This window comes from Pyrus communis, chromosome 9 (assembly GCF_963583255.1).
Source record: "Pyrus communis chromosome 9, drPyrComm1.1, whole genome shotgun sequence".
Classification (NCBI taxonomy): Eukaryota; Viridiplantae; Streptophyta; class Magnoliopsida; order Rosales; family Rosaceae; genus Pyrus; species Pyrus communis.
The window spans coordinates 27,215,480-27,238,047 of NC_084811.1; the positions used below are offsets into that span (position 1 = coordinate 27,215,480).

General features: G+C 39.1%; 1 protein-coding gene across 2 annotated transcripts; it reads left to right on the forward strand.

The window, feature by feature from the left end:
- Positions 1 to 16,404: 16,404 nt before the first annotated feature.
- On the forward strand, positions 16,405 to 21,069 carry LOC137746312 (uncharacterized). Of its 2 annotated transcripts, XM_068486388.1 has the most exons (5): positions 16,405 to 16,650; positions 19,162 to 19,649; positions 19,772 to 20,003; positions 20,121 to 20,190; positions 20,275 to 21,069. In XM_068486388.1, the coding sequence occupies exons 1-5, from the start codon at positions 16,647 to 16,649 to the stop codon at positions 20,591 to 20,593; spliced, it is 1,113 nt and encodes a 370-aa protein (XP_068342489.1). In that variant the 5' UTR covers positions 16,405 to 16,646; the 3' UTR covers positions 20,594 to 21,069. The 2 variants fall into 2 exon arrangements, with proteins under 2 accessions (XP_068342489.1, XP_068342488.1); XM_068486387.1 differs by having other exon boundaries at positions 16,406 to 16,650; positions 20,121 to 21,063.
- The last annotated feature ends 1,499 nt before the right edge of the window (positions 21,070 to 22,568 follow it).

Sequence of the window (22,568 nt, forward strand, 5' to 3'; positions counted from 1 at the left end):
GAAGTGGGTTCAAGATGTGAAGCTTCATCTAACTGCAAAAGGCAGTATAGCCACCATTGAGGCATATACCAATGACAAACCTATTGACTGGATAAGCTTATATTTATATATATTTTATATCAAATTCACTTGTCTTTTCTTAGTTAGTTCCTTATATTTTTGAGTTATTTACTTAGTTTTTGTGTTTTGTAGGATTTGTCAAGTAAAGAAAAGAAAAATAACACAAGTGGAATTTTAATTAATAAATTCATCAAAACTGCCTGTGCACGTCAGCTGACTTTGGAATTAAGTTGCGGACAACTCAGAATGAATTAGAGAATGAGCCTTATATGCTTGGAAAGCTACGGATGTCTATTTTCTGGAACATTTTGCGGATTGTTAATATCATTTTTGTAGAAGAGTTATGGCCATTTTAACATTGAAAGGTTCCCAACAGGCTGAGCAGTTTGTAACTGACAAGAAAGCATTGAAAGCAATAAATCCAATAAATTTAGCAGCCAAAAATGATGCAATCAAGAACAAACCAGCTGACACCTATTCAAATAATAGAGGAAATGGAATTAACAATGAGGATTAAGAGGGAGTTATTGACATAAAGGCTACCCAAGGAGTTACAATTGTTTCACAATTTCCTCTCACTTATTGTCATCACTAAATGGCTATTAGTGGGTGAGTTAAGGAGAAGAAAATGATGCAGCAAGAATTGGTTTAAAAGTAGCATTGGGGAAGGAAGGAAGGGGGAGAAGCCTTAGTCAATTTCTTTCGGTTCTATTTTCTCAAACTCATGTCTATCTTTTGTTTTAACTTAAGGATTGTGTAACTAAATTTTTAGTAGTTAGGGGCTATTTGAAGCCCCGAATATGATTGCAAGTTTGTTATGACATTTCGTTTGAATTACTTTTACAAATGGATGAAAATTGGTTCACTACTTATCTCATTGATGAATTCTTTATGTGTTTTCTACGGATGCATACTTAGTAAACATATCTATGATTCTAATGCTATGAATATGTGTGTGACTGCCCTTGTCGAATGAGGACCTACATATGTTCTAGAGTAGTACTTGTTAATTGTGATTAACATGTGAACCAATTTCTAGGATAAGTAAGACAACGCTAGTATTTACGATGCCTTGTGATGACTCAAACTCTTTTCGTTCTTAATGATTTCTACTTGTTAAATCTATGAACACACCATTCTAGATTGCATGTTAAGGACTAAGTTAAGTTGAAAACGCCATTCTCTTAACATACTACATAAGAAAGAGTAATAGGTTGGGTTCTAACATTGAGCCAACTTGAGCATCTTCATCTAAAAATGAAAGGAATTTGAATGAAACATAACATGTTTGCATGATTATTTGGTGGTGGATAGCAATTCCCCTAACTCGTTTTTCTTGATTTGTGAACTACTTAAAAATCTGTCTTTGTCTTGTTTTTGTTCGATTTAATTTAAATAGCAAATCAACTCCAAAAATCCCAAAAATTTGTGTGAGTGTAGCTTTGTGTGTCTAGTGTTTGCATATAATATTTCGTAGACTTTAGATAAGTGTAAGTCGGTCTAATAATTATTTTTCGGTGGCTGGTCAATAAGGACAGCGGCCCAGTTTTTGTGACATTTTAAGTAGTTAGATAAAACAATCTTCTGCGGAAAGACCCTTATTTTCATATGCTACAATTGACAAATATTATTGTTAATAAGAAAAATTAATAGGACATTTGTGTGCTACTTTGTGGTGTGCTTTTAATCCTATCATTGACGAAGCTCAAAAGGCTAATGCAATAATCTTCATTCGAAGACACATCCATGATGCACTGCAGACCGAGTACCTCGCTAAGGAGGACCCACACACCTTCTAGCTTGCTCTGGCCGATTGTTTCGATCACCAAAAAGACATATACTTGCCTGAAGCAAGACATGACTAGCAGCATCTTCACTTCTAGGACTTTAAGTCCATGAATGAATACAACTCTGAAGTTTGAGGATCCGATCACTACTGAAATTCTGTAAAGTGGAACTTACCAAATCAGATCTCTTGGAGAAGACCTATTCGACCTTCTATGCCACCAATATTGTCCTATAGCAATACTATAGGGCACATAAGTTCACCAAATTTTTAGATTTGATCTCTGTACTACTTCTCACTGAAAAGCAGAATTACCTTTTGATGAAGAATCATCAAGCTTAACCGATTGGCTCGAACACTGCTCCTAAAGTGCATGTGATCCATTCTAGTAACCACAAACGACGTAAGAATCGTCGTGGTTGTGGTAATGAGCGACAAGCCCAACCATGAGCCCAAGTTCAACAGAGTGCCGATCCCAAGAGAGGAAATTCGACCCAGCAACGTCCACCCCTTGCCCTTAAAGCCCCAAACTTCAAGAACAAGGGAAAAGCTCCCGTTCAGCCTGCTTCAACTAAACTAGACATGTGCTACCGCTGTGGATCAAGGGATCATTGGTCACGCGTATGCCGAGCTTCCCCTGAGGCTATTGCCAAGTATCATTCCCATCGTGAGTAGATCATCCGGAAGATGCTAATACATCAATGAAGATATTGGATTTTCAGAAGGCGTCAGCTCTCATGGACGAATAAATTAGACATGTTTTTAGGGTATTTACCCCTTGTGGCCGAACCCACTAGGAGTAGCCGACCCTTCTCCCTTATTTTTCTAGGTTAATGGTTTAATTTTGAACAATTTTTCTAAGTGTTTGGAATAATTTGTTTGGTTTTGGTTTGTTTTGAATTATGGATTGTTATGTGATGGATATTATTTTCTTGAATTGCTCATTTGAATGAATGGAATCATATTTATGAATGTGACCAATTCAATCAAATTGTTTCTAGGTATGTCTATTAGGAAAGTTAGTTGTCTGGCTGATAGTGCTACCATGCACACCATCGTGCGTGAACAACATTATTTTACTAACTTGATACCCAAGAAAGCTCATCTGACAACTCTTTCAGGCCCATCCAACATGATTGAAAGATATGTAAAGGCCCGTATCACATTGTCCAATGGTACAATCTTAACCATTAAGGAGGCACTCTATTCTCCACGTTCCAAAAGAACCTTGCTGAGTTTTAGAGATATTCAAGATAATCAATATCATGTTGAAACCACTGAAGATAATGGTTATGAATTTCTTTGTATCACTTTATACAAATATGGCCAGAAAGGTATTAACGAGAAGTTGGAACGTCTCCCGAGTGAGTTGTACATCACAACCATTCACGGTATAGAAGCCAATCATGTGGTCGGCCTTATGCCTGAGTTACAGAGCATTTTTTTGCTTTGGCATGATCGTTTGAGACATCTTGGACGTGACATGATGCACCGTATTCCTCAAATCATCTCATGGGCATCAGTTACCTCCATACGTTAGATTCCCACCATGCAAAGCGTGTTCTTTGGGGAAGTTGAATACTCAATCCCCGTTTACAAAGATTATTCATGACCCCCTAAGTTTCTTCAGAGGATTCAAGGGGACATTTGTGGACCTATCCAACCAACCTGCGAACCATTTAGATATTTTATGGTGTTGGTTGATGCATCGACACGATGGTCACATGTTTGCCTGCTGTCCACATGCAATGCTGCATTTGCTAAACTCATAGCACAAATTATTAAGCTAAGGGGCTCACCACCCTGATTATCCGATTAAGTCGATCTGACTGGATAACGCTGGAAAGTTTACGTCATAGACATTTGACGATTATTGCATGTCAGTAGGGATTGAAATGGAACATCTTGAACCCCATGTTCACACCCAAAATGGCTTGGCAGAAGCTTTCATAAAACGCCTTTAATTGATAGCTCAGACTTTGGTTATGAGAACCAAACTACCGGTATCTGCTTAGGGCTATGCAATATTGCACGCAGTTATGCTAGTCTGCCTAAGGCCTACTGTTACCCAACCATATTCACCATTACAATTGGTTACTGGATATGAGCCTGACGCCTCGCATTTACGGGTGTTTGGCTGGGCCATTTATGTGCAAATAGAGCCACCACTACGTACCAAAATGGGTCTTCAGAGAAAAATGGAAATCTATGTCGGTTATGATTCGCCATCAATTGTTCGCTATTTAGAACCCCTTGACAGGAGATCTCTTTACAACACATTTTGTGAATTGTCATTTTGATGAGACAATCTTCCTATCGTTAGGGGGAGATAAGCATGCTAACATTCTTAGAGAACGCCGCGAATTGTCATGGTATACTCCTACTATGTCTTATTTAGATCCCCGTCCCGTACTGCTCAGTCTGAAACTGAGGTGCGCAGAATTATAGATCTTCAGAGCATTGCTCAAAGCATGTCAAATGCTTTTATCGATCTAGCAAAGGTGATAAGATCACATATATCCACTGTAAATGCACCTGCAAGGATAAATGTACCCTACGTACGTCACCATCCCGCTTAGGAAGGCCAGACCATCCTCGAAGGTGGGGAAGCCTCACCTTTCACACGGCTCGATATATTGGCGGCTAGCCAATCATCTGCTCCAACCCTGAAGCATGGCAGACATTTTGGTTCAAAGGATTCACAACCCGGAAGAGGAAATTGACACCAACTAGTAACCCTAGTTTGAATCTGAACATAGCTCACTCATATGTTCCAACGCATGAGGTTATTCTAGATTACGACGATGTCTTAGATGAGATATATCGGTCTTCCGAGAATCATGAGATTTCGATCCATTACACAGTATTGGATGAGGTTTGGAATCGGAATGAGATAATTGTTGACAATGCATTTGCGTACTCAGTAGCTACTGACATCATGCTTAGCGATGACATTGAATGACGTTTCATCGATGAATGCTGACGTAGAACAGATTGGTCAAACTGAAAACAAGTAATCTAGGTCGAACTCGATTCGCTTACAAAACATAAGGTGTTTGGGCCCGTGGCTTCTACCCTTCTACATGTGAAGCCCGTTGGCTATAAGTGGATTTTCGTGAGGAAACATAACAAGAAGAATGAAATAGTGAAATACAAAGCACACTTCGTAGCACAAGGCTTCTCTCAGCATCCTGGGATTGACTACGAGGAGACGTATTCCCTTGTAATGGACGTTATAATGTTCTGCTACCTAATTAGTTTGATAGTTTCTGAAAAACTGAATATGCAGCTTATGGACGTGGTAACTGCGTATCTCTTTAGGGATCTAGATACGAAAATATACATGAAATTCCAACGACTTCCATTGACTGGTTCAAATAGTTCTAGATCATGGAACATTTTCTCAATTAGGCTGATGAGGTTACTCTACGGATTGAAACAATCCGGAAGGATGTGGTAGAACCGTCTGAGTGAATATTTGACAAGTCAGGGTTACGTGAACAACGAATTATGCCCAGGCGTGTTCATAAAGAAGTCACATTCCAGATTTGCAATTGTTGCAGTTTATGTCGATAACATAACCTCATCGGAACTCCCGTAAAGCTTAAGGAAATTGCTACGCACTTGAAATCGAAATTTGAGATGAAAGATGTTGGAAAAACTCGATATTGCCTCACCTAGAGATTAAGCATTGTTTAGATGGAATCCTAGTACATCAATCGAACTCCGCCTAAAAGATGTTGCGACGTTTTAATGAGGATAAAGCGAAGCTTTCGAGTACACCTATGGTCGTTTAGACTCTAGATGCTAAACGAGATCCCTTTCGTCCAAAGAAGGATGAGGAAGAGATTTTAGAACCTGAAGTTCCTTACCTAAGTGCAATTGGGGCTTTATTGTACTTGGCTCAATGCACTAGACCCATCATCTCCTTTGTTGTTAATCTTTTGCCAAGACACAGCAATGCGCCCACACATAGGCGTTGGAATGGTGTTAAAGACATTTTCCGCTACGTCAAGGGTACAACAGATTTGGGCTTATTCTGTACCCGCGAATCTTCGAGTATTGCCACCATTTTCGGTTCTCGAAATGATTCTTGCCTTGTTGGTTACGCAGATGCTGGATATCTGTCTGACCCACATAAGGCATGTTCTCAAACGGGTTATGTCTTTACTGATGGAGACACCACTATATCTTAGAGGTCTACGAAACAAACACTAGTTATGAAATGATTCTTGCCTTGTTGGTTATGCAGATGCTGGATATCTGTCTGACCCACATAGGGCACGTTCTCAAACAGGTTATGTCTTTACCGTTAGATACACCGCTATATCTTAGAGGTCTACCAAGCAAACACTAGTTGCGATTTATTCGAACCATGTTGAGATTCTCGCCTTGCATGAAGCATTGCGTGAGTGCTTTTGGCTGAGAGTAGTTATGGAACATATTCGAAGCACTAATGGTCTTATTTCCGTCGTTGACCTTCCTACAACGATTTTGAAGACAATGGAACATGTATCGAGCAGTTAAAGAGGGGATACATCAAAGGAGACAACACCAAGCACATGACGCCGAAGTTCTTTTACTCTCACCAGCAACAATAGCATTATAATATTGAAGTCAAGCAAATCCGTTCCCATGACAACCTGGCCGATCTGTTCACCAAGTCATTGCCAAGTCTACTTTTCAGAAGCTCGTCCAAGGAATTGGTACGCGTAAATTATCTGAGTTGAATCGCTTGTAGTTCTCTTATTTAAAAGTTATGTCTAATTCAAGGGGAGTATCCAGAAGCATACTCGCTTGATCTTAATATACTCTTTTTCCTACGATTAGAAGCATTTTTTTCCACTAGGTTTTTGCTACCTAACGAGGCACCCATCTTAGGATAATCATACTCCGTTGAGTTCACTACCTTTTTCCTGTTTGACGTTTGTTTTAGATATTATGCATACTTCTCACTTTTCTCCTTAGTCTATGGGTTTTCCCCATGCCTTGGGTTTTACCAATGTGATATACTCAACTTCACGAACATCCCTATATTTTTAAAATAATTTTTCAACGTCTCACTCGCCCCCACGCGCCGGCCAAGGCACGGCCACACACGCCGCCCACACGTAGGCGCGTGCCTGGCACACTGACGGCGTCAGTTAACGCCGTCAGGAATATTCCGTTAAAACTAACAGATTCCGTTAAAGTTAACTTAACGCCGTTAGGAATATTCCGTCCAAACTGACAGAATATTCCGTCGTCTTCTCCGGCCAACCTCTGACGGAAAATTTCTAATCTTTGTTTCTCACTTGTTTTTCAACCAAATTCCACGAAATTGGTACCAAAATGAAGCTTACAACAAAAAGAACAAAACCTTACCACTTTGGAGCCCTAAAACCAACGAAATCTCACTAGAAAAATCCACGATACTCCGGCCAAACCTGCAAGTCACGATCTCTATGTCCAAAACCTTCAAACGAACCACCCCGAGCTTCCTAATGACCTCACCAAGCTTCCTCTAAACCTGAAATTCCAAAAAACACACGATTTTACGTGTGTATGAACAATACTCCGAATTGAACATCTCGGGTTCAACGTGAAAACAAGGGTTTCCTTACCTGAAATTGGTATGGTTGAACTCGTATGAACCTCACGAACACAAAGGTATGGTTTTCTACTTTGATCTGTAACGTTTTCATAGGTTTTGGTCCTGGTCCGTATGAAGAAGAAGAAGAGGGAGAGAGAGACATGGGACAGGGCAGAAGATGAGAATGAGAGTGTGGGTGTGTGTGGTCCAGATGCAGCCAACCAAATCCCCAAAACAACCCATTAGGGGCAAAATTGTCATTTCACACCTACGGTACGAATAATCCGAGATGGGCTGTCACAACCTACCCACTTTAAAAAAATTTCGTCCCGAAATTCATAGTAACCACTCACACCAACCACTAGCGATCAAAGAACAACCGAGGATACAAATCTCTCATCCGATCTTCTGTCTCCCAAGTAGCCTCATCCGCTGAATGATTCATCCACAAAACTTTCACTAAATTCACAGTCTTGTTCCTCAGAACCTTTTCCTTCCAATCCAGAATCATTACTGGTTCCTCATCATAAGTCAAATCCGGATTAATTTCCAATGGTTGAGGAGGTATCACATGTGACAGATTCGCAACGTAATGACGAAGCATGGACACATGAAAAACATTATGCACTTTAGCCAGCTCAGAAGGCAACTCAAGCCTATAAGCCATTTCACCAACTAGCTCAGTGATCATATACGGTTCGATATACTTGGGACTCAGCTTACCTTTCTTTCCAAACCGTACAACACCTCTCCACAGTGAAAGCTTCAGAAACACCCAACCACCCACTTCATACACTCTGTCAGTAGCATGCCGGTCCGCTAAGCTCTTTTATCGATCCTGGGCCGCCTTCAGGTTAGACTTAATTACCTGAACATTTTGAGTAGTCTCCTCAACAATCTCGGGGCCCACCAAAACTCTTTCTCCGACCTCACACCAACATATGGGTGTACGACAAGATTTACCATATAGTGCCTCAAATGGTGACATGCCAATACTCGAATGAAAGCTGTTGTTGTAGGCAAATTCCATTAAATCCAACCGCTTGTGCCAAGCATCGCCAAACTGCAACACCGAAGATCTCAACATATCCTTTAACGTCTGAATGGTCCTCTCTGACTGTCCGTCTGTCTGAGGATGATATGTCATACTATAAAGTAATCTCGTACCCAAAGCTTCCTGAAAAGCCATCCAAAATTTAGAAGTAAATCTTGGGTCACGATCAGAGACAATACTTACTGGAACACCATGGTACTTCACAATCTTCGATATGAACAACTCAGCTAATCGGCCCAAAGAATACTTTTCCCTCACTGGAATAAAATGTGCTGACTTAGTAAGCCGATCAACAATCACCCAAATGCCGTCAAAACCATTATGTGTACGCGGAAGCTTGTACACAAAATCCATAGTAATGTTTTCCCATTTCCACTATGGAATGGGAAGTGGCTGCAACAACCCAAACGGCTTCTTCCTTTCAGCTTTAACTTGTTGGCATACAACACACCTACTCACATACTCAGCTATCTCTCTCTTCATACCCCGACCAATAATAAAATGGTCGAATGGTATGATACATTTTAATAGCTCCTGGATGCATAGCATAAGCTGATATATGTGCTTCATCAAGAATTGGTTTCTTTAAATCCAAATTATTAGGCACAAACATCCTACTCTCCTGCATAAGCATGCCATCCGATTCACGAACTCTGAGGTCCTTCCTTTTCCCCTGATTCCTTGCTTGAATAATTTCTTAAGTTTCTTCATCAACCATCTGGGCTTCAAGCACACGATCAATTAAAATCGGTCTAACTTGAATATTAGCAAGTAAGGCTACTTCCTGATCTTCTACCTCTAACCTTACTCTAGTTGATCTCAAGTCTGCCAGAAGAGGAACACGACTAGCGTACAATGCATTGATACGTTCCCGAGACTTCCTGCTAAGTGCATCAGCTACCACATTCGCACGACCATGGTGATAATCAATCATGCAGTCATAATCACTAAGCAGTTCCAACCACCTCCGCTGACAAAGATTAAGATCCCTTTGCGTGAAAAGATATTGAAGACTCTTTTGATCCGTAAAAATCTTACATTTTTCTCCATAAAGATAATGTCTCCACATCTTCAACACAAAGATAATGGCCGCTAACTCCAAATCATGCGTAGGGTAATTCAACTCATGAGGCTTTAATTGTTGTGAAGCATAAGCAATCACCCTACCATGCTGCATCAACACACATCCCAGACCATTTTATAGACATCGAAATTACCACTATCGTCTGGAAGTGCCAAAACAGGTGCATGAGTGAGATAATACTTCAACTGCTGAAAACTTTACTCACAATTATCATCCCACTCAAATTTAACATCATTCCTCGTTAACCTCGTCAGTGGTAAAGCAATCACAGAAAAATCCTTTACATACCGTCGGTAATACCCTGCTAAACCAAGGAAACTCCTCACCTCAGTGATGGTTCGTGGTTGTTCCCACTTATCCACTGCTGCTACCTTTTGAGGATCCATCAAAATACCTTGAGCAGAAATGACGTGTCCCAAAAATGCCACTTGATCTAACCAAAATTGACATTTGCTAAACTTACATACAGTTGGTGTTCCCTCAGTCTTTTCAACACCAAAGTAAGATGTCGAACATGCTTAGATTTAGACTTAGAGTACACCAGAATGTCGTCAATGAAGACGATGACAAACCTATCCAAATACAGCTAGAATACTCGGTTCATCAAATCCATAAAAGCTGCTGGTGCATTCGTCAATCCAAATGACATTACCAGAAACTCGTAATGACCATAACGAGTCCTGAAAGCCGTCTTAGAGACATACTCCCTACTGATCTTCAACTGATAATAACCAGACCTCAAGTCAATCTTGAAAAATACACAAGCACCTCGAAGTTGATCAAACAAATCATTTATACGCGGCAATGGATAACGGTTTTTAATCGTTACCCGATTCAATTGCCGGTAATCAATGCATAGCCTCAAAGTTCCGTCTTTTTTCCTCACAAACAACACTGGAGCTCCCCAAGGTGATGTACTAGGCTGAATAAAACCTTTATCCACTAATTCCTGCAACTGGACTTTCAATTCCCTCAACTCAACATGAGTCATACGATAAGGAGTCAAGGATATAGGATTAGTACCTGGAAGCAAATCAATGGTGAACTCCACATCTCAGTCTGGCGGTAACCCAGGTAAATCGTCAGGGAAAACATCAAGAAAATGCCTGACTACCCTTATATCCTCCACACTACTAGGAGCATATCATTCAACACCACATGAGCTAAGTATCTCTGGCAACCCTTTGATAACAACTTTTTTGCTTGCACAGCAGAAATAACGCCATGTCTCACCCCACTCTGCTCACCCATAAAAGTAACCACAGGTAATCCAGGACGATGGAAGGTAACTATTTTCCCATAACAATCAATATTGGCACGATTGAAATGCAACCAATCCGTGCCAAAATCACATCAAAATCAACAATATCTAACGGAATAAGGTCAGTTGGCATAACTACATCCTCCACCATCACTAGACATCCTGGATACACACAATCAACAATACATCTCTCCCCTCTAGGCATAGCAAACTCTAAATCATACCCTAGAGGTGTAGGGAGAGGTTGCGTCACTTGAGAAAATGTATGAGAAATAACATAATGTATAGCACCACAGCCAATCAATACTCTAGCAAAATAACCAAGGATATTTAACGTATCCATGATTAAGTCTGGATTATTCTGAGCATCCTGCAGAGAGATATTGTAAATACGTCACTGGGTCTGCTGCCGTCCACCACGACCTCTACTAGTCTGACCATCACGACTCTGCACACTACGCCCCTGACTAGGCTGACTAGACTGTCTTGAAGATCTTGCACTACTAGCAGCAATCTCCCCCTGCTGAGGCTGTCCTCCTTGGTACCACTGAGATCCACCCGCTGGAACTGGAGGATACGGCATATAGCCACTAGAAAATTGAGGGTACCTACTCTGAGAATACGGATTATGGGGATACGGATATTGTCTTAGGGCATAAGGAACGACATCACCCTAATAATAATAGGCACCACCACGACGCATCTGACCATAACTACCAGGGTCAGAGACCTGCTGGATCGGCACATGTAGTGGCAAGAAAGACTGCTGGGGCCTCTGCTGACCCTGGGGACAATTTGCAGCTCGATGTCTCATCTGCCCACAAGTGAAACAACCACCGTTACCTCTCCTGCACTCTCCAAAATGCCGATTATTACACATGCGGCAAACCGGAGCCCTTCCTCTACCAGCATCACCTTGCCTCTGGCCTCTAGTACCCCCAGCAAATCTACCACCACGACCCTGACCAGTGGCACTAAAACCACCGCTGGAAGAACTAGAGCTAGTCCCACCTCGCTTAAAACTCTGGGTTTTGCGAGGTCCGAGAGATGCCTGACCTTTGCCATTGTCATCTTTCCTCTGGTTGCCATCTTTTTCTTCCTCCTCACTCTCGCTGGGCATGTTCTCGGAATCCTCAATCCTCAATAGAATCTCATAGAACTCATGGTAGGAGTCGCAAGGGGTAGTGGTCGTCATAAAACGCCACTTTTTCTTAGTACCCAAACGGAAACGACGAAGCATCTCCCTCGGATTGGCAGCAACCTCCGGATAATAACGGGATAATCAGTAAACCTCCGATAATACTCATTCACCGTCAACTTCCCTTGCCTCAACTCGGTGAATTCCTGCTTTTTGCAATCAATCTACTCAGGAGGCACAAATTTTTTTCGAAACAATTGCCTAAACACCTCCTAGTTAGTCCTTTCCTTCGGGGATAAACGATGAATCTCCTGCTCCCACCAGGATGCAGATTCCTGACCCAAGAACCAAGATGTCGTCTCAACCCACTTTTCAACAGGGAGATTCCCCTGATTATGCAATACACAAAAGGTCTTTTCAATATGTTCCAGCCACCGCTCAGCTCCCTCAAAACCCTCGTGGCCCTGGAACTTATCCAGCTTCAGATTGTACATAGTCTCCAAATGAGTCATTTGGGGATGGCGGAGCGCCGACTGAATATTGGTAGCGATAGCTTCCCCCAATTGAGCTACATCGAGGAAATTAGGCTCAGGAGAGTGACGTGGTTCCCTACAAGGAGGCATAGTTCTGATAGAAGACTGCAAAACAATTAGAACACTCACAAAAATACAGGACTGCCAAACCTATGCTCTGATACCAAACTGACATACCCCGACCGAAATCAGAGCGTGCTGGCAGTTACGTGAGAGAGACGTAACCATGTGCACAGTGCGGAAACTCAGAATAATAATAAAGTACGAACAATAAAAACCAAGCTACACACAGAGTAGATAACATACATGTGCAAGCTAAGTGTGAAAAACAATATTCAGAGTACAGAAAACCTAGTGCAGTCCAGAGGAACAAACACTAATTAAAACACACCCAGAGGTGGTCCTACACTGGTGATAATCTGTCAGATATGCCGAAAATTCCTCGTGAGCCACCAAAAGAGCTGTCCAACTAGAACCTGGAGGGGCGCAAAACAGAAAGTGTGAGTGGGCAAAAACAAAGCTTTTCAAAATCATTTCATTAACAAAAGTTCTAACCCCTTGCTGTAAAACATGTATAGTTTCCCAGAAAATAGAATATACACATATATAGAAAACATGCTCAGAAATATGCCATGTCGAATGCCTCTGCATAAAATGTAAGTAACCCAGGTAATGTCAATCAATGCAATGTAATCTGTCAGCTGGAGTCACCTAACGTGACCTGTACAGTTGAAACTAGAGCTCAAATCCCCAACTTACTAACTATACCTGCACACAAGTCGGAACCACCTAAAGTGGTCTGTATAACAGGATTGGGTGTAAATAAATACGCTCAAGTGCTACGATCACGTGAAGATTGGGCGAATAATAGCGGGTCACCTACGAGTCGGAACCACTTATGGTGGTCTATACGACATGACTGTGCACCTAACTTGGATCTAAGATGAGCGTGTGGTGCGGGAAGTGAACATCACGTGAAGGACTGTGCCCTACTCTGGGCGGAAGCACTAACACCGAGGGTGCAGGTTATGAGCTCTCTATGTATCTCACCTTACTATTAATCACAAACATAAATCATAACTTACCTGGCACTTACCTGTACGTCCGTAGCACCAAACATACATATATCCAACTACTAATGCATAATTAAATAGGCAAACGCAAAGCATGGCATGTAAAACATATAAACATTTCATTTCATTTTCTAGGAAAATCCACAAGTATATAGGTATATACGGAAAACCAAAAGCCCACTCACTGGTATGTAGAATGGTCGTAACCCTCTTGCCTCGAGTGACTGCGCTCGTCTTTGGGATAGGTCTCACCTATATGCGAAACAACTATAAAAACGTTAATTTAAAGCACATAACCAAAACCAGGTAATAACTTCTCGTACAATGCTCAAATGGGATGTATGAATACACCAACGTGATATACTCAACCTCACGAACATCCCCATATTTTTAAAATAATTTTTCGACGTTTCACACGCCGGCCAAGGCACGGCCACACGCGCTGGCACACTGACGGCGTTAGTTAACGCCGTAAGGAATATTCCGTTAAAACTAACAGATTCCGTTAAAGTTAACCTAACGCTGTTAGGAATATTCTGTCCAAACTGACGGAATATTCCGTCGTCTTCTCCGGCCAACCTCCGGCACCGTCGCCGTCGCCAGAAAACTGGAAAATTTTCTAATCTTTGTTTCTCACTCGTTTTTCAACCAAATTCCACAAAATTGGTACCAAAATGAAGCTTACAACAAAAAGAACAAAACCTTACCACTTTGGAGCCCTAAAACCAACGGAATCTCGCCGGAAAAACCCACGATACTCCGGCCAAACCTGTAACTCATGATCCCGACGTCCAAAACCTTCAAACGAACCACCCCGAGCTTTCTAAGGACCTCACCAAGCTTCCTCTAAACCTGAAATTCCCAAAAACACACGATTTTACGTGTGCATGAACAATACTCCGAATTGAACATCTCGGGTTCGATGTGAAAACAAAGGTTTCCTTACCTGAAATTGTTATGGTTGAACTCGTATGAACCTCACGAACACAAAGGTATGGTTTTCTACTTCGATCCGTAACGTTTTCACAGGTTTTGGTCTTGGTCCGTACGAAGAAGAAGAAGAAGAAGAAGAAGAAGGAGAGAGAGACACGAGACAGGGCAGAAGATGAGAATGAGAGTGTGGGTGTGTGTGGTCTAGATGCAGCCAACCAAATTCCCAAAACAACCACACGATGAAACAAACCACTAGGGGCAAAACTGTCATTTCACACCTACGGTACGAATAATCTAGGACGGGCTGTCACACTAAAACTAAAAATATATGATAAAAAATTTAGTCATAAATATAAATATACTAATTGTAACATTTTTAACATTAAATGAATATATTTAGAAATAAAAAAAAATTTATTATTGAAATAATTAATGATGTTATGAATACCCAATGACCTTGATCAAAAATTGAAAAGGAGTAGGATTTTAATCAATGGAGTAGCAAAAGGAAGGATGAGAACCTAATTTCTCCAAGTTATAAATATAATACAATGATTTTAAAACATAAAAACTCATCGCAGACAATTAAATTTGGGATGTGCTATCCACACACTCCATTTTACTTCTCACATGGCCCGTAATAATTTCTATTCGTTAATCTTCTTCAATTCATCCGATCCAACGATCGAAAATTAAAAAGGTGTGTGAGAAGTAAAATTGGGTGTGTGGATATCACACCTCTTAAATTTTTGTGAATATGTAATATTATCTATGCATGTTATGTTGGACATTTGATTACTTTTAATATATATATATATATATATATATATATATATATATATAAAATTAACATGATGTTTAGTAGATTTGTAAGTACTATACTTAAAAAAAAAAATTTAAAAATAAAAAATAAATAAAAAAAAAAGAAGAAGAAGAAGAAGAAGATGAAATCGCCTTTTTTTTTTTTTAAGTAATTTTTTTTTTCAACAAACAATATTGTCTACACTATGGAGAAGGGTTGACTTAGATTCACAATGTGCTAGTAATAATGTAGTTTGAAATCTTTTTTTTTTTTAAAAGCGTTTAATGAATTTTAATGTTCATATAATCATAAAATTTTACTATATTAGTTTCAAGTAATTGATAAAGGTAAATTAGTAAATTTATAAGCCAAATTTTGACTGAACGGATTATACGAAAGTAAATTGAAACTTGATAGGTGGTTTGTGTAATGTTTCAAACGTGAAGGAGTTTTGTGAAAACTCAATAAACCTCAATGAGTGTTTAGTATGATTAAATCGAGGTTATTGCTTGATAGATGTGTGGTTTCAAAAATTATTTTTGACTTGGTTATTTTTATTGAAAGTTGTAAGGATACAAAAAATTGCATTAATGGTAGATCATGTATGTTTTTAGGAGGTGGATTGTCTGCCCTCTCATTTCCATACTCTCCCAAGCCCTCCTGTTTGTGTGATTACGGTTAAGTTACGTCAACAATTTATAGTCCTATTACTTTTTGTTTTATTATTTCTATAAAAAATTAATATAAAATGTTGACATAGCTTACACATAGAGCATGAAGAGAGTATGAAAATAAGAGGGCAGACAATACACCTCTCTGTTTTTAATATGTAGCTATTGAGAAAAGAGAGAAACTAGTCTGAAATCATGAATCGAACCAAAGAATCAGAATTATTACACTCACCAACGTTACATGAAGAATTCGCATTTGATACGAATCGGGCACGATCCAGTTCAGTATTTATCGCTTAAACTATGGATCGAATATACTGTTCGATCCGATTCTTAAAACCACAAACATAAATAAAAAAAATCTTTTTCTCATTTCCTTCGTATTGGGCCGTGATGGGCCCATGTCCATCCTAAAACACAGCCTAGTAACTCCAGCCTTCTTCACCAACAGACGTGCAGCTTTTCAGACCCAGGTAAACGCTTCGGTTACCCGAAGGGCCATAACTGTTTTTTCAAGCTTTTCTTACTATTAATTTTGGCATCGAAGCCTCCCTTGCTTTTTCATCTTCCTCGTTGCGCTGGTGATACATAAATTCTGTACTACCTCTCTCAGTCACCAGACGGATTTTCCTCCCTGCTCCAGGCTCCAGAGGATAATAATTTCACAGCCCTTGGTTTTATGGGTAAGATTTTAAAAGAAAAAATTGATTTGCTTTTCCAACAGCTATATCGTTAAGGCTTTTTATTTTTTATTTTTCGTGTGAATTTCGTTAAGATTTTTGAATTTGAAATCGTTGTGTGTATATATGAACCTTTTGTGCGATTTGAGTTGATGCAATGGACTGTATGTGGTAAATACCCTCTTTTGGTGTGATTATATTTTAATCTCTCTTCACTTAGCTGTTAATGACTTAATGTATTTGAGAATTAATGAATCATATTCATATCATGTGCAGCACTGTGTTAGGAATGTTAACCTAACTTACATGTTTGTAATTGTATCTTTACCAGGTCATCCAACATGCTATATAAATCTTAAATCGGATAGGGAAAAACATAAATATTCAACTTTGCAGTAATGTTAATGATTTTACACAACACAGTGACTGAGAAAGCAAAATCAATTTTAAGAGTAATCAATGTAATTTGGGGCACTAAACAACCCATAACATGGTAATGATTTTGCTAACTTTGAATTCTTCGCATAGGACATACTCATGGAGTAAAAGGTTTACCTTGTGTTATTGTTCGTTCAACTTTCTGTTGCATTAAACATTCAATCTTGGAACACTTTTACCTCAAAAACCACATGTCATGCTGATTCTTCGTGTGTTGTTGGAGAGTGTATTAACTGGTGGTGTGAAAAATTACTAACTAGCTCACATTCTAGATGGAAGATAGAATAAATGGGCATTGTGTGAATGAGTAAGATTTTAATTTCTGCTAAATTAAATTTAAAATGTGAGAGCGGTAAATATAGAATCACAGTTCTATTCGATGTTGTTTCGTGATAATACAATTTGAACCTAAAAATATAGGGTAATGCTAGAGAAACTAAATTTGTGGACTAAATTTGCAAACTAAACGATGTGTCACTAATAAGAAATAAGCACGTTAATCAACACTTGTGTAACAATCCACTTATCAACTTCCATGTCATTTAGTTTACAAAATTTAGTCTACAAATTTAGTCTCCCTAGCTTACCTAAAAATATAACTTATATAACAATGAATGTCAAACTGTTACTTTGCAAAGTGCTCTTACATGAGCTCTGTTTGTGTTTGCAAGATACCATTATTTGGAAGTTCAGTCTTATGGGAAAAATACGAATGAAACTTGTGAAGACTAGGTGTCAATAGGATGTAGTAATATTAAAGAAAGGATTATGGATAGAATACATTTCAAATGGATTTGATGTAACTATATACCAGGAATCGATTAAATCTGCATCTCCTTTATTATTAACTGAATCCCTATATTTGAACTTTGAAGTCATTCCTTCCGAGTGGGTCCACAAGTGTAAATTGGTATGAATGTGGAAGAAGATTGAAAGAAAAAAGAATTCAGTATTGTATATAGGGTACCCTGGCTGTCCATTGTCCAAAAAGAAAGATTTGACTTGAAATTCTGTGTATCTGGTTGTTAGTACTCAGTTGAAGGTTGGTCTTCGGTTGGTGTTTGAGATATGTTGTTGTTTCGCCTATCAATGATTCATGGTTTCATCCTTCATCAAAGTGATATGTTATACTGTGCTTTGTGAAGAAGTTGATGATGGGTGGAACTTCAATCCATTTCCTACTCTGTATACGGCTGTGTATCAAATCTGTATGTGGTTGCTGCTTTAATATCTAAACAAGTTATATTCTTTTAGTGTAGAATTGGAATGATTTTGGGCTTTTTGAGTTTTTGGTCATTCTGGAAACAATACACAATAAAGTTCAAATCAGAACTTCTCAGTTGTGAATATAATTGAGTGTTGAAGCATCTCTATTGGTCCTAGTGCACAAATGAATTTTGTGGATGAGGATGCTTCTGGCTCTGGAGACGATGCAAACATGCAAGATGGAAACAAGAATCATTCTGGGATACCATCAAGTTCAGGTCGTCGAAAGAGAAGTCGCAAGGCTACAGGTGATGCTATAGTGGATGCTATGCTCGAAATAGCTGCTGCTTCAAAAATGAGGGCAGCAGCAATATTGAAGAGCGAGGAACGGTTTTCTATAAGCAAATGCATAAAGGTATTGGATGACATGTCAGGCATCGATCAGCAGATCTACTTTTGTGCATTGGATTTATTCGAGAACTCCAATGCAAGAGAAACTTTCATATCTCTTAGAAGTGAGAAACGACTACCGTGGTTGCAACGCAAGTTTAGTGCTTCCTCTAATTGAATAGATGAGCAGTATTATCGAATTCCTTCTTTTTATTTTATGTGTAGTTGAAGTGTCAAAGATTCTTATGGGTTGTATCAAGTTCACTCCGAACCGTTGATATTGTAACTAGTATGACATTCTGTTTTACGGCTGTGTCATTTTTTGGATTGACATTAGAGGGTATTTAGTGGATTTCTATTTTATATTTTTATGAAATTAGAGGAATTAGTTTCCATTTGATGGTTTATTGTTTTTGTTTGAAGGCTGGCCACGCCGCTCAAGTGATTGTCTTGTGTAGTATCTTAATTTTAATTTTGCAGATACATCAGCTGTCATGGATGATTTTGACTTAGAATTGGAAGAGATGGAACTAACTGCAGCAGCTGCTGGTTACTATTATTATAACAGTATTACCAGGCAACCTTGTCGTGGTCTGTCACCTAGTAAAGCATGTGGATTTATGACCGAAGTCCTGATTGGTCATGATGATGTGTTCCAGGAAATGTTTCGGATGGATAAACATGTGTTTCACAAGTTATGTGACATTCTCCGGCAAAGAGGAATGCTACGTGATACTGCTGGTGTTATGATAGAGGAGCAGCTGGGAATCTTTTTGAATATTATTGGCCATAATGAACGCAACAGAGTTATCCAAGAGCGATTTCATCATTCAGGTGAAACCATCAGCCGTCATTTCAATAATGTGTTGAAGGCAGTCAAGTCACTGTCACGCGAATTTCTACAAACACCAACCCCCACCAGACCTTCAGAAATCCGTGGAAGCATTAGATTTTATCCATATTTCCAGGTTTTAGTCAAGTTACATACTTTTCTCACTTTATTTATTTATTTATTTTGCCATTTACTTTTAGTTACTATCTACTTTAGGATTTGTATCTTATAGCAACAAAATTATCTGTCTATTCTTAGGATTGTCTTGGAGTCATTGGTGGAATGCACATTCCAGCCCATGTCCCAGCCAAAGATCAATCCCGGTTTCGAAATAAGAAAGGTGTTCTTTCACAAAATGTGTTGGCAGCTTGCACGTTTGACCTTCAGTTTATATTCATTTATCCTGGCTGGGAAGGCTCAGCTGCAGGAGCCCGTGTGTTGAAGGCAGTCCTTGATGATCCGCATCAGAATTTCCCTCGTATTCCCGAAGGTGTGCCTTCGATATATTATCTGTAACATGCTTCCTGTAAGCATTATTTCTTTATCATGACATTGCACTTTGTAATGCCATCTACAACTTACTTTTATCAATGATTTTATCTTGCAGGAAAATATTACCTTGTCGACACAGGATATGCAAATATGAAAGGCTTTATTGCCCCATTTCAAGGCGTCAGGTATCATGCTAATGAATATAGAGGTGCAAATCAATTACCTAGAAATGCAAGGGAGCTATTTAATCACAGGCACTCATCTCTTAGGAATGTCATCCAGAGATCTTTTTATTTGTTGAAGACTAGGTTTCCGATACTCAAACTTGCTCCTCAATACGCATTTCATATTCAAAGGGATATAGTTATAGCTGCGTGTGTTCTACACAATTACATCCGGCGTATGTCAAAAAAGGATTGGCTGTTTTCGAGTGCGGAAGGGACAACAATGGATGAATTGCCTGATCTCGATGAAAATCTTGACACAGAGTTACTTACTTCGATACAAGAACATGTTGCTTTATCAGTGAGAGAGTCAATTGCCACAGAAATGTGGGATGACTTCATAAATAAATGGGATCAATGGTAACTGTCAGCAGTAGCTTTTATTATGGTGATATTTTCAAACCGTAAGAGGCATCCTTTGACGAGGAGCAAAGCAAGGAAGTTATTGTTTGGGATACATCTTAACATTTGGTCTTGGTCCGGCTTAAGACGTAAAACCTAGCTTTTTTTTTTTTTTTTTTTTTTTATATAGAGAGGTTAAATGATGCAGATTCTATGATTGTGATAATTGTAATTATTTGTAAGAAAGTGCTATTCACACGTATTTTTACCTTCCATACACCTTTGTTAATTTTGGCCATAGATCTTTAATTCATTCTATCAAATGCGTGAAAATTGGGAGAGGTGTGTGGATAGCAGTACCTATTTATAATTTGACCATTTCTGCTGTGAGGCCGTAACTAAGGAAAGTACTGAGGATCAGTTTTTTTTTCTAGGTTCATTTAACATCTACAGAGATTAATCATGACACGAAAGCAATTAAATTTTAATTAGCATGAGTTTAAAATCAAAATCAATTCGTATATATTTTTATGTAAAGAGTTGATGTACTTTTTCGGTGCAAATGCTCTCAGAACTCATATCTAAGCATTCAAAATCAAGGTTTGTCCCCAAAAAAAAAAAAAAAAAAAAAAAGAAGAGCATTCAAAATCAAGGATTCAAAACCTAAATCTAAAGATATTTCAATTGGAAAAAAAAAAAAGGAAAACAAAACAAAAAATATTTCAATTGAATAGTGGTTTTTCAAATAAAGTAAGTAGGAAGACAACCAAAACAAAACAAAGGCTCTACGGATAGGAATAGGATAATGTCCCCAGATTTTGCTCATCTATTATGTGAGTCCGCTTATTTAAATTTTGTTAATCCTTATTTTTTCCCACAAATTTTGCTTATCTATTATGTGAGTCCGCTTATTTAAAATGGTCTTTGAAAGTTGTCTCAAAATAAATTACAATTTATATGCAAATAACAAATGTATCCATTTTTAATTATACCAAAATTTATTATGATAAATGTGACGATCCGTTCCGAATTATTATATATTTTTCTCCCCGAGTGTGTAAAGTGATGGCAATGCCTCGTGGTTTAGTGACGTGGATGTACACATGTAGTTTTAAATTATTATTTCTACCATCGTACTTAAATCGTACTCGACGCCATGAGTGTGCTAATGTGAACTAGGGTCGAATCGGATTCGTAACGAAGAAGTTACGAACAAACGAGTGTGTAAATGGGTAGAAATATATTTTTATGGGTTGGCTATACCTTACCCACCAATCACCTTAGTTCATGATTTCTTTGGCCCAATTAAATTAAAAATCTTTCTCCTTTTTCCTTCTGCCCAATCACGCACGCACACACCTTCACTCTCTCTCTTCTCTCGGACCTTCTTCTTCTTTCTTCTCCTTCTGTACACTCGAGCCACCTTTACCTCACAATCATAATCAACACATCATAGATCGAACTGGAAATCACTACCATTGCACTCACCTCGACCCCACGAACTCATTGGTACCCTTAGGTCGAGGACTAGACGTCGGAAATTCAAGAACTCGCGAGCTCTGGCGAGGTGTATTTTTCTACGTCGGGATCGTGGTCTTTTTCTAAGGTTTAAAGGCTCGAGGTGGGTCCTAATCAATTTTATAGGAACCCTAGATTGGTTTTGGAGCAGTTTGAACTTTGGAATAGGCGAGAACATGGAGTTGGAGGTTGGCCGGTTGTTCCAAGCCTTATTCCGACCACTTTTCGTCGGTTTTAGGACCTCAAATAGGTAAGATTGTGTTCTTCTAGTTAAGAGCTTCAAATCCATATAAAATTCATGGAATTTGGTTGAAAAATGATGAAGATATTAAAGTTTTAAGATTTTCCAGAAACCGGCGGCACATACCGTGGCCGGCGGCAGATTCCGACGAAGCCATCGAAGAAGGAGGAGTATATTCCGTCAACTTTGACAGAATATATCAATAGTGTCAGGTAATTCCGTTACCTTTTAAACGGAA

Coding starts and splice junctions, on each gene's coding strand:
- LOC137746312 (XM_068486387.1), top strand. Junction 19,650..19,771: donor GATTTTATCCATATTTCCAG/GTTTTAGTCAAG, acceptor GTCTATTCTTAG/GATTGTCTTGGAGTCATTGG. Junction 20,004..20,120: donor TTTCCCTCGTATTCCCGAAG/GTGTGCCTTCGA, acceptor TTTATCTTGCAG/GAAAATATTACCTTGTCGAC.